At 38.4% G+C, this 16423-nt stretch overlaps 1 protein-coding gene across 4 annotated transcripts; it reads left to right on the top strand.

Annotated features, from left to right (window-relative positions):
- Window positions 1–761: 761 nt before the first annotated feature.
- si:ch211-159i8.4 (matrix-remodeling-associated protein 5) lies at window positions 762–14816 on the top strand. Of its 4 annotated transcripts, XM_052149410.1 has the most exons (8): window positions 762–897; window positions 3999–4230; window positions 4502–4631; window positions 4821–5211; window positions 6189–9473; window positions 10033–10936; window positions 12349–13936; window positions 14031–14816. In XM_052149410.1, exons 2-8 carry the CDS (start codon window positions 4037–4039, stop codon window positions 14127–14129), a joined length of 6591 nt encoding a protein of 2196 aa, XP_052005370.1. In that variant the 5' UTR covers window positions 762–897; window positions 3999–4036; the 3' UTR covers window positions 14130–14816. The 4 variants fall into 4 exon arrangements, with proteins under 4 accessions (XP_052005370.1, XP_052005367.1, XP_052005368.1 ...); XM_052149407.1 differs by having other exon boundaries at window positions 12349–14816; XM_052149408.1 differs by lacking the exon at window positions 762–897 and adding an exon at window positions 990–1099 and having other exon boundaries at window positions 12349–14816.
- Window positions 14817–16423: the final 1607 nt, after the last annotated feature.

Below are 16423 nucleotides of genomic sequence, written 5' to 3' on the forward strand. Positions count from 1 at the left end.
GTGAATGATTATCACTTGTACATCTCCCTGGGTGCTAAGATATTTGTGCAACATCCCGTACTTGCATTTTGGTGAAATCAGAGTTGAATAGTTCCGCACGAGTTTCCAAGTTGGAAGTCCGTCTTCAAGTGACATTCAATACATTGACATTGTATTGGGCTGGATGGGTTGCTTAATCAAACAGCAACGTTTTTAAAATTCCATAAAGTTATACTTTTCAGGAAATTAGCCAACAACTGTATTAGTTGTAGCTGTCTTTGCATATAATGCTAGGATAAGAGTATTTTAACATCAACAAATGACACCCATCATTTTTGTCTATAAATATTGATTAAAATTGTGCTAATTTAGTTATTGAAAAAATAATTAATACATGTACAAGTACATTTTTCTCGTTTTACTGTGAAATCAGTTGAGTACAATTATTTAATTCCTTTTATTAAACAAACTGTGAACATGCTTGATTTGGTTAATTATTTGCAGTGGTAATTTGTCTCTCATGTATTAATAGTGCATTATAAAATAAGCTTGATGGCCTTTTAAAAGTTTATGAAAGAAAAGCTGACATGGAGATAGACTGTTACCTGAAGGAGAAAGGAGCAGGTTGGAATACTAGAACATGAACATTTGAAATAGACACGGTGTGTGTGAGCATGTGTGTGCATATGTTAGCAAGCCGTCATTAAAGTTTAAAAGTGAGAAAAACAAGACCAGTGTAAGTGGGAGTAGAAGAGAACAAAGAGCAGCCACAGGGAGTGAGAGAACCATTATACACGCAGATCAGGAGGTGCAGGTAATCGAGGAAGAGAGGAGGACAGAGGGGATGGATGGAGGCCAAAACTCCTAGCTCTCCCTCCCCCTGTACAGGCCAGCTCAGAGGAGGGGTGTAGGTGGGAGGTAAGTACTTCTCCAGATGTAGTTGACTGCTGCTCCTAGAGTAGGATATTTTCCAGATAAGCCTCCATCACTCAGAGCTCTGAACAGTTCCTGCTCAGTGAAGTACAGGGATAAACAAAGTCACGGGAGTTTTGCGTGTCATCTGCAAACAATTACACACTCCGGTATCCACTTTGAACGTTCTCTCAAAAGGAATCTCAAGGTAAGATGCAATATTTGTTCCAAGGTACTCAAGTTAAGATCTGTCTCAGCATCTAATTATCACAAATAGCATGCCATTTATTTCTTCCAGAACTTTCTCAGTCATAAATATTTCAGTGCATACCGATGTTCGTGGTAGTTCCCCATGGACATTAAGGAGGGCTTTGTGGTTGCATTAGAATCTGACAATTTAAACATGCTTATCTATCACATAACAATCTGGCATATTAAACAGAACTAAAGCTTTAGCAAAAGTTCACTACAAAAGAATTGTTGAAGGTTTGATAAACTTTTTAAATATTGTCAAAATCATTATGTATGCATTTAATAATTGTTTTATGAGTTAAGTGAAGCACAGTTTGAGGTCTTAAGCACCATCATCATAAGAGTTCATTCTTATCTATTTAAAAAGAAAAAGGGCAAGCAGACAGTATTTTATAGTAAGAGAAGCCAGCAAAGATCTATTTGAATTAATTTAAACATAAATTATGCCCTCAAAAGTAAAGGCTGGCTATTAAAAAAATGTATTACTTGAGAACCAACCATATGCGTGATATAGAAACCAATTTGTATTGCTTTTAAGCAGCCACTTGATCTTTTGTACATGAAATAAGATAAATATTCCATTAATTATTTTAAAACATCATTGTAGAGATGGAGTTTAGCCCAAAGTGATTTAAGCATTTTTTAATAATATAATTATTATTAATGACTAGCATTTGCATGAAATAAGAAACATATTCCATATGTATTCACATAAAACATCCTTGCCAGAGAAAAAAATAAAACCTAAGCTGGTTTGCTGGTTTTAAGGGCAGATTTGGGCACTTGTTGTCAGCTGGTCAGGCTAGGAGACCTTATGTCCAATCTGTAAACCAGTTGAAGACCAGCTTGGCCAGTCTGGGGTTCAGCAAAGATGAGTGTAGAAGTGAAGTTTAAAGAGTTGTCTGTGTCAGTATAGTGTGAAACCGCATTTATGCAAATCGTAAAACAAACCAGAAACTTTGGGGATAAATTGTTGGGTTTGTTAACTGGCCCATATAATATTCATTCTGTCAGGACCCTGGTATAGTGTAGTTATTCTGCCAGCAGCTGGAAGCAACATTACAGAGACAGGAATGCAAGACTAAAATTGTCCAAAATGGTCAGAGTCATCATGGGCCATTATCGAACCTCCGGCAGATAAATAAATCATGCTTGCAGTTTTAACTTTTTGGCTGCTCTGAACTAAACAGCAGACTTGCGCAACCTAAGCTGGCAAAAAAATAATACAAATGCAAAAAACGGGCCCCATCGGCTTTCTGCGTCCCGGAATCTAAATATGTGTGTACTGGGAAGTGCAGCACTTATCACCTTCCACTTCAACACTGTTTGTGTAGTTAAGCAGTGGATGGGTGGCTTGCAGTGTTTGTATAGGAAACCCATGCAATGTTCTTGCTGAGAAATATACTTGAGCAATGATTTATTTTGTGTGGGCTCAGCAGCTCTGTGTTGAAGTAAAGACAACAATAGACTGAATTAAAAGAAACGGCATACTGTAAATCTGCCAATAATGAAAAACTTGTATATGAGATACTTCATGCGTAGGCTATTTTAGGAGTATGTAATCATTAGTCAAAGACAGTTGCTTTCAAAAATCCAGTGAGACATCAACAATGTTTTGCTTTGTGCTTTCTGAGTTAATCAGTACAGGAACAAACTTCAGTGGCTGTAACATAATACTGCCACTAAAAGTTCCTAGGAAAATTAATACTAAAAATAAAACTTATTTTTGAAAACTTGATTTTTAAAGGAATATTACAGGTTCAATACAAGTTAAGCTCAATTGACAGCATAAGTGAAGTAATGTTGATAAACGCAAAAATATATTTTGATTTGTTCCTCTGTGTTACAGTGAGGCACTACAATGGAAGTGAATATTGCCAATCTGTAAACGTTAAAAAACTCAGTTTCAAAAGTATAGCCACAAAATGTTTAGCAATGCATGTGTTAACATGATTTTAGTGTGATAAAATCACTTGCTAACATTTTCTGTGTAAAGTTATATCCAATTTCACAACTTCGTTGCAATGACGGCGTAACACTGTAAACCCTAAAATAACTGTAAAAGCAATGATTTGAACAACTCTACAGCTCAGATAATACAAACGTTTTAACAATAATTAATGGAAGTGCTTCAATCAAATTAAAAGCTGCACATTTCTGCCTTTAAAATCGACAAAAATTGGCCCAATTCACTTCCATTGTAAAGTGCCTGGAGTGGTGGTGGTGTAGTGGTCTAATGCACATAACTGGTACACTGGTAATCAGAAAGTCGCTGGCACTTAACTCCAGGTTGCTCCGGGGGGGACTGTCCCTGTAATAAGTGCACTGTAAGTCGCTTTGGATAAATGCATAAATGTAAATGCCTAAATGTACCCTAGATTTTTTCTTTTTTTAGTTTGTGTGGGGGTGGGGGTTGAAATGATCTTTTGTGGTAATTAACACTATGCCATAAATTTTTACAACTGAGCTTAACTTGTATTGAACTTAGAATATTCCATTAATTGTCAACTATCTTTAGCTTTTTAATTGCCATGTTAACTTTGTGCAGATCTGTACATTAAGTTAGCCCCCCAAAAAAATCTAAATTTGCTTACATATTATTTACATATTATTTCAACCCCAAATGTATTTCTTCCATGAAAAATAATAGATGTTAGGTCGAATGACAGCCTCATTGTATGGAAAAATTGAGTGAATGAAAGTGAATGGTGACTAAGTCTAACATTCTGCCTAATATCTCCTTTTGTATTCCACTAAAAGAAGTCATACAGGAACAACATGAAGGTGAGTAAATTATGACAGAATTTTCATGTTGGTTAACGATCCCTTTAATTATGTAAAACTCTGCTTTGCAGTCTCAGTGTTCCAAATCAGATAATGACATGAGAAAATCATGGCTTCAGTGGGTGTACCTGCTCTCCTGATGTTGGCAGCTCTGTGGCTGCTGCTGCTCATTTTGCCTCCATCCCTCTGTGCGTGTCCGAGGTCCTGCAGCTGCCCCAACCCTAAGGAAGTCCACTGCACCTTCCGCCACCTCCTTTCTGCCCCACGCAACCTGCCCCAAGACACTGAGAGGCTCAACTTAGGGTTAGCTGGTCATTTGTTGTCCTGTTTCTTTAAAAAGCACAGCGTTGACAAACACTATTCTAGGTTTAAGTTTTAACTAAGAATCACCGGTAATGTCTAACTAAACCTTTTTGTTTTGTTAAATATAAGAATAATTGTGGAGTAAATGAGGACAGAATTCACTTTTGGGGGAACTATCCCTTTAAGTACTCTGCAATTAACAAAATTATGGGCAAACCAATGTGATGTTTCATGCTAAAAATTTTGGTGATCCTCTTTGTCTACTTTAAAGCTATAACAGCATTGGGACTGTTGGGACTTCAGATTTTGTAAACCTACGGCAATTGGAAATGCTCATGCTCCATGGAAATGAAATCGCCTCAGTGTCTCCTGGAACCTTTTACCATCTCCGTTCCCTTCAGGTATATTTCTAAAAGGCTATATATATATATATATATATATATATAGAGAGAGAGAGAGAGAGTACATTAAGCACTGTACTATAATGTAGAAGTGTCTCCACTCTTAATTTTACCATCAAATTATATAAATACCTATGAGACATGACTTAGAAATTGCTTTCAGGTAATTGTTGTTCTATGTTGCACCAGATTCTGAAGTTGAGCTACAACAAAATCAAAAAAGTTGACCCCAACCTGTTAGAGGGCTTGACAAGCCTTGTACGGCTTCATCTGGACCACAACCACATTGATTTCATTGAGCCTTTTTCCTTTAATGGACTTATATCATTGAAACTATTGCAACTGGAGGGGAATCGGCTGAGGGATTTGCACCCATACACATTCATTACTGTCTCAGTCCTGGGTACATTCTGGAGCTCAGGCCTGCGGCACCTGCATCTGGCAGACAACCAACTGGAATACCTGTTGCCTGGCACTCTAGAGCCCTTAGACAAGCTGGAAGTCCTTTCCCTGCATGGAAACCCCTGGATCTGTGACTGCCACTTGCACTGGCTTTTGGAGTGGGACAAAAATCATGAGGGTGACACTCCTTTGATTCTATTTTAGAAACCTTTGCACCACTCATTCAGAACTTGATGTAATGGCAATTTTGTTTTAAATGCCACTTCCCTGTTGAAAAAACAAAACAAAAAAAAACATCATAGCTGGTCACCAGCATATGTTTTGAATGCTGGTCCACAACATGGGATGCTGGTGTGCTGGTGTTCCAACAAGGCGTTTGACTTGCTAAACTTTTAAGACTTCTTTGGTTAAAGGAATGTCCAATAAAAGTTAAGCTCAGTCAACTGTAATTTTGGCATAATGGCTATTATCACAAAAAATAAACACTTACCTTGTTATGTGTGTAAAGTTATATCCAATATTACAACTTCATAATAACGACATACACAGTAAATATTTTACTATGTGAAACATTGTTTTTATCCCACATAAATCATGGTAACAATGTGTTCTAGTTATCCTGTTGAAACTGTGTATTTCCATGTTTATGGACTGGCCCCATTCACTTCCATTGTAAATGCCCATTTTCTTTTCATTCATTTTTTTTAATGAACAAGGGATGAGTTTAAATAATTTTTGGTTGTAACTATGCCAGAAATGCTGTCAATTGAGCTTAACTTTAAACACCTGGAAAATAAAACCTGGAAAATTCCTTTAACCAACATTACCAGAAAAAATATACTGATTTTGCTGGTGAACAAAATGGTTATGCTTGTCCACCAGCTTGACCAGCCCCTAACCAGCACTAACTTGCATAAACCAACCTAAAAAAAACATGGGAGTTGCATGCTGATTAAGATGGTCTTTTTCACATGGTTCTCAGTCTGGTTATGCACCATTTATTCAAAATTGTTACAATTGTCATCACTGTCTTGGACACATTGTGTTGTCATATTTAACTGGAGGTTGAATGAGCACAAGTACAAATTTTGAAGAGAACAAAGAAAATTAAGAAAAGTTTTTTTCTGAAATATTCTTGTCTATTTCTTCCTCTAGGAGTTATTAAGTGCAAAAAAGAACGTGGCAACTGTGTCTTATGTTCCTCACCTCAGCCCCTGAACAACAGTCAGATCTTCCAGCTTTCAACCAACCAGCTCACTTGTGACCGACCCTCCATCCAGTCCCCACTGAAAATCGGGGAGGGCGGCATCTGGGAAGACCAGGAACCAGATGTCCCCTACATCAAGGACCTACAGCGTCCTCTTGGCCACCTGACCTTCGTTCTGTCTGACAGCCATGGGAATCGTGCCCATGTGGCTTGTGATGTAACTCATCCTGTCGATGGTACCTCTATGATGTGGGAGCCAGTGAGGAGATCAGATGAGATTGCTGTCAATGTGACCCTGCGGACATTGCTTGAGTGTGAGATCGACAGGGATGCTCTTCAGAACCTCTGGAGGTTGGTCGCCTACTACTATGAGAGCCCAGCCATTTTGGAGCGAGGAACCAAACTTGGGAATTCTTCCCAAGTGACTTTTCAGTACTCTCAAGCCACAAGTGAGGAATCACCATATTTTACAGAGCTCAAAGGACACTTAATGGCTAAACCGTATTGGCTTTTGCAACCTAGGGTCAGTCTTCAGCTTAACAGACGCAAAACCACAACTAAAAAACTGGTTATGAACTTTTCTACTTTTATATCAAAGAACATCATTGGAAGGGGGAACAAAGAGGATATAGCCTCCTCTTGGGCTATGATCCAAAGAGGAGCCCCGGGGAGAATCAAATCCATACTAGAGCACTCTGAGGTCAGTTTGGACTGTAGTGTGCTCAGTTCAGGGCATCAGCTTGTGGAGTGGATGCTTCCAGACTTAACAACATTGGATCAAACTGATTCCCATAAACTAAGGTTGGAGAATAACAGATTAGTCATCAAAAACACAAGCATTGAAGACTCTGGACTTTATCATTGTTTTGTGAGGACTGACAATAGTGTGGATATAGTCTCCTTTAGACTCACAGTCAGGGTGCATCTCTTAAGTCCCAGTGATTTAAATGGAAAGAAGATGTCTGTGGAGAATGGGGACTCTCTTAATCTTCCTTGTTTAGTAACTTCCCCACATCCAGTGGAGACAAGATGGTACTTACCAAACCATCAGATTCTCAAAGCTTCGAGCATGAAAGGCAGGGTTCACATATCACAAAATAACACTTTGATAATCAAAAAAGTGACTTATGAGGATGCTGGAGAGTACAGCTGTTTGGCAGCTAACCTTTATGGGGCAGACATGTTGTCTCATCTAGTTGTTGTTACTGGTGAAAAGGAAGAAGCTCATAGAGGTGTTACACTGTCTGAAGAAGAATCACTCCTTTTTGAGGGTGAAAACAACGAAGGGTCAGGGTACAAAGAAATCAAACAACCAACTGCTAAACTCACTCCTCAAAGGGTGGACGGGCAACACAGAGGCGGTATTTTTCGAACAAATGCAAATGGAAAGAAAATCAAGGAGAGTGTGAGAAAACCTAACAATTCTATCAAAGAGCTTGACCCCAGCCGTTGGGAACAGATTCTTGCAAGAGCTAATGCTAGGGTCTTGATCACCTCACCAGTTCCTCTAGAAATTACAACAACATCAAAAACAGTGCCAAAGCCTACAATGATTATAACCAAAGCCCCTTCTATGTTTGATGTCTCTCCAACAACAAAACCAGATGTTGCGGCTAGCAGTGCCAGCACAAGTTCAAGTGTGCAGCATTTCAATGCGAAACAGCAGGAAATACCCCCCAACAGGGAGCATGTAAAACAAGATACTATTCAGGGAAAACTATCAAAACACAATAACAGTGATTCTAACATTTCAGATTTGACTTCAGTGCACAGAGATGAGATAACAGCACCTGAGCATGAAACACAACTGGTTAAACAGGTAGACAAACATGCAATAGAACAGAAAATAAGGGCTAACAGTAGTTCCTCTTGGAATCAAAGGCGAAGATTCCCATTAAGGCAACGTAGGCCTCCATCACGTAGGTTACGCCCAAAGCTACGCCAAAATTTCTCCCCAGCTCCCAATTTAGCAGTGCAATTCACTCAGTCTCCACTTAGAACATCAATTCCTGTTAACAGTGCAGTTATGAGCAGTGACTCTTATACTTCAAACCAAAACAATCAAGCCACAGCATCAATGACTTTACCAGAAGAAAATTCTACCACACAAAACCCAGTGACTGAAAGCTTAGCTGAACAAGTCACAGAGGATCCAGAATTTTCTAAAACCACATTCAGAAAAGAGAAGAAGCTAACTACTATAATTACAACACCTCTAGAAACCGAATTATCTCCAACAACACTTGCCCCCGGACCTATCAGGTATGAAAATGAGAACAGAGAAACACTTTTGAGAACAAATAGTCAGACAATAGAAGACAAAACAAGACAGATAACAGCAACAAAAATACCCAATGTTCAAACCAGCAACATAAATCCTCCTGTGACACAAAGAAAACCAACGACTGAAAAACCAACCTTAACTAATGTAGAAAGACATAGAGCCTATAGCTGGGGAATACAACCTGAGATTGAAGTTGTGCCTCTCCACCCTTGGCTAATCCAAAAGAATACACAAAAGAAACAAATATTAATTACACCACGTTCATACACTCAGTCTCCTGTTTGGGTCAGCAACTATGGCATTCCAATCTGGCCCACAGTTCATAACTCACAAAACCACCCCTCTCGAGACAAAACATGGTATTTCCTCCAAACAGGAGGCAGGGGGCCAGCGGTCACCAATCGACCTGAAATCACCGCTGAGACAGCGAAGCCCACAGCTTACATTTCTGGGTCAGCCACAGCTTCCTTTCAAAGGACCATAGCTCCACATGTCAGCTCTTTGTCTCATGTACGAGACCACTTGCTCTTCAACAGGCTCAGAAACAGATTTAGACAATCACAGCTTGATGCATATCGACTTGCCCAGCTGGGCAAGAATGTCAGTGTTAAAACAAGGACATTTCAGCCCACCCCTCAAACTCACCAAGTACCAAACTTCCCCAACATCTACAAGCATGTGACTCCCCAAACCATCCTAGCATACACAAACAAACCACCCATCACATCTAACGTGCCATTTGGTAGTCGCTGGCATTACAGTCATTTTGGAGCAAAGAAACTGAGCACTGCGATTCCCTTTCCAAGCCTGATGGGCAGTGGAGTCAAACCCAGAATCATAACAACTGAATCTGTCACTGTATCTGCTTTAGCAGAAGCCGATGTATTTTTGTCCTGTAGATCATCTGGGGACCCCAAACCTGTTGTTTCATGGACCAAAGTTTCTACAGGTTAGTTCATTGTAGAAGTCATGGATTTATATGAACGGAAGAACATAACTGTATTTGTAAAGGAAATTAGCTTCGCTAAGCCCCACCTTAAAAGTGTCACCAATCCTATCTTAGTAACTCTTTCCATCTGCAATTTTCTTTTAACAAATGTTTTCTTTAATCTAATAAGTCTATGTGAGTCATGTGTGTCTCAGTATTTTTAAGCAGAATTTTATATAACTTTTTGCCAGGTCACCTATAAAAGTGATGCAAGGTAGCTCAGATGATACACATGGTATTTTTTTTTTTTTAATCTTTACTCTAAATAAATCGTACATAGTGCTATATACAATTAAATTATTATTATTCAGGTTTATCAGTTTACTTGCAGTTATGAAAAAGGCTGATAATGTTTAATGTGAGAGCGGTACATATTTCAAAGCAGACTATATAGTATAGCATGCGCCTTAGCTGTGTTGATTATCTGAGAAACAGTCAAACTGTTTAAGAAATGTTTTTGAATATTATTTGTTTAATCTTTTGCTATTTTAACTTGATACTTTGTGTATCTCCTCTATAGGTGCAACAATTCAGGCCAACACAAAACATGGACAGAGATTTGAGGTCCTTTCCAATGGTACTTTTGTGATTAAGAATATCCAGTTACAAGACCGTGGCCAGTACCTGTGCACAGCACAAAACAAATTTGGATCAGACCGCATGATAGTGACCCTCGTCGTTCAAACTCAGCCTCCAAAAATCATGAGTTCAAAGGCCAGAGATGTCTCTGCATTTTTGGGAAAACCAGTCAGCTTGGACTGCATTGCTGTGGGTAAACCTGAAGCTCAGATCTCATGGATACTTCCAGACAGGACATTTGTGCGAGATGTTGGTACGCTTGACCGAAGAGTATTCTTATTTCCTAATGGAACACTGAGTATTCACTCAGCAAACTTTTCCAATAAAGGTGAATATAAGTGTATTGCGAGCAACGCAGCAGGGGCTGACACACTAAAGTACCACGTTCACGTTGAAGCTCTACCTCCGACAATTGCCGAGGTTGCATCTGAGAGTATGTTTATGAATGTTGGAAGAACCATATATGTGCATTGCACAGCTAAAGGAGAGCCATTTCCTCTTATTAAGTGGGTTCTACCTGATGGTTCTCAAATGAAGCCTACACAGTTCATTGGAAGACGGTTATTTATTTTCCCAAATGGAACACTTTATATAAAGAACGTCACTCCCAATGATTCAGGGAAGTATGAGTGTTTGGCAACCAATCCAGTTGGCTTTGCTAAAAGAACATTCCAGATGGATGTTAGACAAGAGGCTCCAGGTCCCTGGAAAGGCCTGTCCCAGCATCACAGTGTCACAGCAACATATGGATCCACAGTTTATCTGCACTGTCCAGAGTCCATAGACTCACAAAGAGGCACAGTTTGGAGACTGCCATCTAAAATTCTGCTTGAACATCACTACAGGTGGCACTGGGCAAGATACAATTATCGATTAAAATTGCTATATATAATGTGTATATACTGTGAGTTATAAAAGTGTGAGACCACATTGAAAATCTAGAATTTAAAATCAAAGTTTTATCCCTAAAAAAAAAAAAAAGAAGCATTTTTACTACTGGTATCAGACTTTTGGACAATATATATCTCAGTCAGTCAATTTTTATTTAAAGAAATATAAACTAGGCTAATAACTATTAACTTTCACTTCAGTTTTGTTTGTTCGCTTCATTTCAAAGAAAATAAATTATTTAGTATTTAATTTCAGAAGAAATACATTAGTGTATTTGCTCAGAGAAGTGGGGTCTTCCTTCCCCCATCAGAAACATCCCAGCAGTGGGATAATTGTCAGGCTGACATAGCTTTATTACAATTACCCCTTCATTATTCCTCTTCATCTTTGGAGATATTAATTGTTCTCAATGTTCTCCCTATGTAGTCTGAAATACACTCTCAAACTCACAGCAGGCCAACTTCATCACTTGTGTAATTCAAACAATGTCTGGTGTAGATTACACAAGCAGTCTGTCTCAGACTGGAAAGCCCAAACAACCCCTGCTGATCCAGACCATACATTAACTGAGTGGAACAATTAGTCTACTTCAAACACTTAGGCCTAATCATCTGTACAACAGGCTACTTTAAGGAACATTTCACCCAAAACTTCTTACAATGACAACGCTATCATTATTTACTCATGTTCATCTTGTTCCAAACCCATATACTGTTATTTTTGAGGATAATTAAGGCATACATTTTGAAGATTATTCAGACAGCTCTCTTCCATATAACAACAGTTCATAATGACCATGTCTCTAAAGCTCAAAAAATTACAAAACAAGAAAAGAAAAATACCATAAAAGTAGTTTGTACAACTTGTTATATTCCAAGTCTTATGAAGACATAGAAAAGGTTTGTGTAACAAACAGGCTAAAATGCCAGTCGTCAGGTTGACATTTGGTCATTAGACACATGAGAACCAATGACTTTTAATGATGTCATTGACAACCAACTTGACTTGTTTTTTTCAACCAATTCATCCAAGGTGGCATATTTGATTTGAGAATACAGAAGACATATAATATAGTCCTATGGACTATTTTAATGGTGCTTTTTTATGTTATTTTGGTCCTTTTGGAGCTTGACAGGCAGGGTCATTGTTTAGAAAAAAAGCAGCAAGAATGTTCTATAAATTCTGGTTTCCACAGAAACAATAACAGAATGCGGGTCTGAAACATTATTTATTTATTCAGTCATAATTATGGCTATGAATTAAATTAATAACCAAGAAGAATTCTATGAACTTTCATATTTAATTACTATTAAATAATTAATCTGTAATGAAAAGGTGTAATCAATGTTTCTCTTTTTGTTCCCAGTCCACAAAGACACATCGCTGCTTTCCCCAATGGAACTCTTAGAATTCTCAGACTGACTGAGAAAGATGGAGGCAATTATCTGTGTATGTACCAAAGACCAAATGGTGAGGACATGGAGCTATTCCAAGTAGAGGTCCTCATGAGGCCACCAAAGATAGAGAACACTGGAGCACAAAATAAGAGAGTTGCTAATGGAGAAAACTTCCTGGTGGACTGTGTAGCTTCTGGCTTTCCAGACCCTGAGGTATCATGGAGCCTCCCAGACGGCACCATGATCAATAACGCCCTCCAGTCGGATGACAGCGGAACACGTAATCGACGCTACATCATCTTTGACAATGGAACTCTTTTGTTGCAACAAATGGGAAAGAATGATGAGGGCAATTACACATGCTATGCTAAAAACAACCTTGGGGAGGATGCAATGAAAATAAGCGTACAAGTGGTCACAAACTCACCCCAAGTTGACCAGGTATCCATGTGGGCATCTTTTGGTCAATCAGCCCAGATGAAGTGTTATGCTACCGGCGTGCCACTATCTACAATCATCTGGATCTCACCAAGGAATGAGATAATAACCAGATCTTCGGTCAAATATCAAATACTGAATGATGGAACTCTGATCATTAACAAATTGACTTTGGCTGACCAGGGGAAGTATGCCTGTGTGGCACGGAACCCAGCTGGGGATCGCATCAGAAATGTGAAGCTTATAGTTGAGGTTAAAGAGCCGACTATCAATGGAAAAAATGGACAAACCGAGAAGAAAGTGTTAGCAGTGTATTACCAGACCCTATTGCTGGACTGCAAAGCAGAGGGTATGCCTGAGCCCCTGATCACCTGGACAACACCCTATGGCATGTCTTTGCCCACACCGTATTTGGGAGGCAGGTTCCAAATCCACAGGAATGGAAGTCTAGAGTTGAGGGGCATCCGAAAGACCGATGAAGGTCAGTTTCTGTGCATAGCCAAAAATTACTTGGGGGAAGCAAGTCTGGCAATTGACCTGGAAGTTGCATCACTTTCCGAGAAGCCAAGCTTTCCCGTGCCAAACATTGAGGTTCTCCCTCTCAAAGCAGATGGTGTAGACATCACTTTGGAGTGTCGAGCTACTGGAAAACCAAAGCCAGAGTTTCTTTGGATTCTACCCAATGGAACAGCGCTAAATCCAGGTATGAAACTCCAGCGGTTTACTCACTACCTGGAAAACGGAACATTACGTATTATGCAGCCAGTTGTTGTTGACAAAGGCGTATACCGTTGTCTGGCCAAAAATGTAGCTGGACAAGCAGAGAAGCGCTATGCTTTAGAACATGGACAAAAGCCTCAAATTAGAAGTTCAGCTGCTACTATGAAGATTTCATTTGGACAGACTCTAAATATGCCATGCACTGTGGATGGCTGGCCTCAAGTAACAATTACCTGGACTCTTCCAAACGGCATGGTTTTGGACAAGCCTCAGGTTATTGGAAAAGTAACATATTTATCTAATGGTACACTTCAGGTACGAGAAACTAGCAAATTTGATAGAGGAACGTATACCTGCAAAGCAACAAACACTTTTGGATCGTCAACATTGTCATATCCTGTAAGTATTATGGTATTCCCACCTCAAATCACTCATGCACCACCTTCAATGACCAGAGTTAACAAGGGTTCACCTGTGATTCTAAACTGTATAGCTGCTGGCATACCCAAACCTGAAATTTCTTGGACTCTTCCTGGACGTACTACACTTGTGCCCAATAATCGCTTCACAGTGCAGGGTGGAATTCACATGACTGAGGAGGGCAATTTGGTCATCCAGGACCCAAGCCTCATGAACTCAGGGATTTATAAATGTAACGCCAGAAATGCCTTGGGAACAGACTTCAAAGCAACATATCTTCAAGTGAATTGAACAATAAACAATATCCACTAGGTAACATTGAATATAGCTTTGCAATTAACAAAAATGAATGGTCTCTTCACCTTTCCCGAAAACTATATAAGAAACCATAAGTGCATCTAAAGCACTTTTATTAACCAAAGAAATGTTGTTCGAATGGCATTCAAATGTTTTTTTGTGTCACAGCCATGTGCTTGTAACTTTGGAATTGACAATCCAATGTGCCATTGACACAAGGCACAATGATTTCTTTGTCATTATGTATTTAATTTATGAAAATTTTGGCTTGTACATATTTAAATATTACACAGATTAAAACTGAATCATTTTACATACTTTTTCTTACATTGCACAAAAACATTCCAGAGTGTATCCACATAAACTAATGTATGTCTACATGTTTGTCTGATAAGTTCTGCCAGATTTTATGCATTTTCAGTCCAGTAAAACAAATTGGCTTTTCACTGTCCGAGTAGAAAGAGGCCTTGTATGGTACAAATGAAGGCATTGATGTGGTAGATGTACAACAAATAAGACACAACAAGAAACCAATTATGTTAGCTACTGACTTTACTGCCACACTGGGTAATTAAATATTAATAATATTAGTTTTATGATTTATGATTTTAGTTTCAAGTCATTCATATAGAATATACTATTCTAAAAATTTAAAATAACAAATGCACAATACTGTAAAGTAAAATAAAGTGGACTATACATTAGCTATACATTAGCCTACTATTTTAATTGTAATAAACCTCAGAGTTTAATCAAGAAATAGAAGTAAAAAGTATACAATATTACTATTTTAAATGTAATTAACTGTGCATTTTTGCATTCCCACAGGAAAGAAAATGAGGTCTCTTTAATATCTCAATTATTTATCCTAGGATGCAATGAGATTAAATAGAAAGCAATGGGGGGTTAAGACTGCTGCTTCTCAGATTTTTCTCCTGAGAAAAAGACCCCATTAATCTCAGTAGAGTTTCAAACAAGGTTTCAACAATGTCACAAACTGTAATTTGTGAGGTTTCAGTAAGTGAATGGGGTTAGGCAATAAACTAAAATAGATACTGTTTCAAAAGTAAAAAATATGTAAACATATTTAAGTATGATTAAATCAGGGATTTAGTTACCAGCGTAACAATGTTCACCAGATTACAGGGTTTACTGGTGTTACGTCATCGTGGCAATGAAGTTGTAATTTTGGATATAATTATAATTCTCATATAAGGTTTGTAAGCAATTTTGTCACACTAAAACATGTTAACACATAATGTTTATGTCTTGCTTCTACACTTTTAAAACAGTGTGTAAAATGTTTAATTAGGTAATACGGGACCGGGTGCGTAGGATCACAACCCGACCCCGCCCTCCGACCTACCACAGTGCACTGTAAATTGCTTTGGATAAAAGCATCTGCCAAATGTGAATGTAAAATTATGAAATAGTCCCACCCACAACTCACACAATTTGTTCAGTAACATTGTTAAGGCAGATCGAAGCAGGTCTCTCAAAACAAACAGAGGAATTTTCAAAGTGCCACAGAGACACAATGCATACAGTTTTCGAGAAAATTAACCTGTGAATGGCTAACTGAGTGAGTTGTCTCTGCATATTAAGCTGCGATAGGAGAAATTGTTTAACACAGAAAAAGTTACATACTTTAGCTTTAAAATATAGTCAACTGGTTCTCTAAAGCAGAGACTGTGCTCTCACTGTGATTAAGCAGCAGTTGAAACTGAGCAGCATTTCCTGACCCAGTGCACAAACTATCAAAACCTTCGGCAAGAATACCATCCTAAAATGACTAAATTCTTCAATGATTTCCAGAATTACAGCAATACATATAAACTGCCCCTACTATTGGGAGAGGATGAGAAATGCTGCAGGGTGACAGCAAAATATTTATCCACCTGCCACAACCAATAAGCCCCTGTTCCACATGACCTTTTTTTAATTCATTATAAATATTTTCTTTCCTACTTAAAGATAACTATTACTTTTATTATTACCAGTTCAATTAATACTGTCTTAATTAACAGTGTTCTATTGATTATGACTTTTATGCCACATTGGAAAGTTTGAGTCACTGTTGTAAAAAAAAATCAACAGCTTTGGTAATATAGTATGTACTACAGGCATGCCAGTAAAGCTCACTGAATTTAACGGAATATGATATCCTTT

This window comes from Xyrauchen texanus, chromosome 19, assembly GCF_025860055.1.
Source record: "Xyrauchen texanus isolate HMW12.3.18 chromosome 19, RBS_HiC_50CHRs, whole genome shotgun sequence".
NCBI lineage: Eukaryota > Metazoa > Chordata > Actinopteri > Cypriniformes > Catostomidae > Xyrauchen > Xyrauchen texanus.

Coding starts and splice junctions, on each gene's coding strand:
- si:ch211-159i8.4 (XM_052149407.1), top strand. CDS start 4,037: ATGGCTTCAGTGGGTGTACCTGCTCTCCTGATGTTGGCAGCTCTGTGG. Junction 4,632..4,820: donor ACCATCTCCGTTCCCTTCAG/GTATATTTCTAA, acceptor ATGTTGCACCAG/ATTCTGAAGTTGAGCTACAA. Junction 10,937..12,348: donor CTGCTTGAACATCACTACAG/GTGGCACTGGGC, acceptor TTTTGTTCCCAG/TCCACAAAGACACATCGCTG.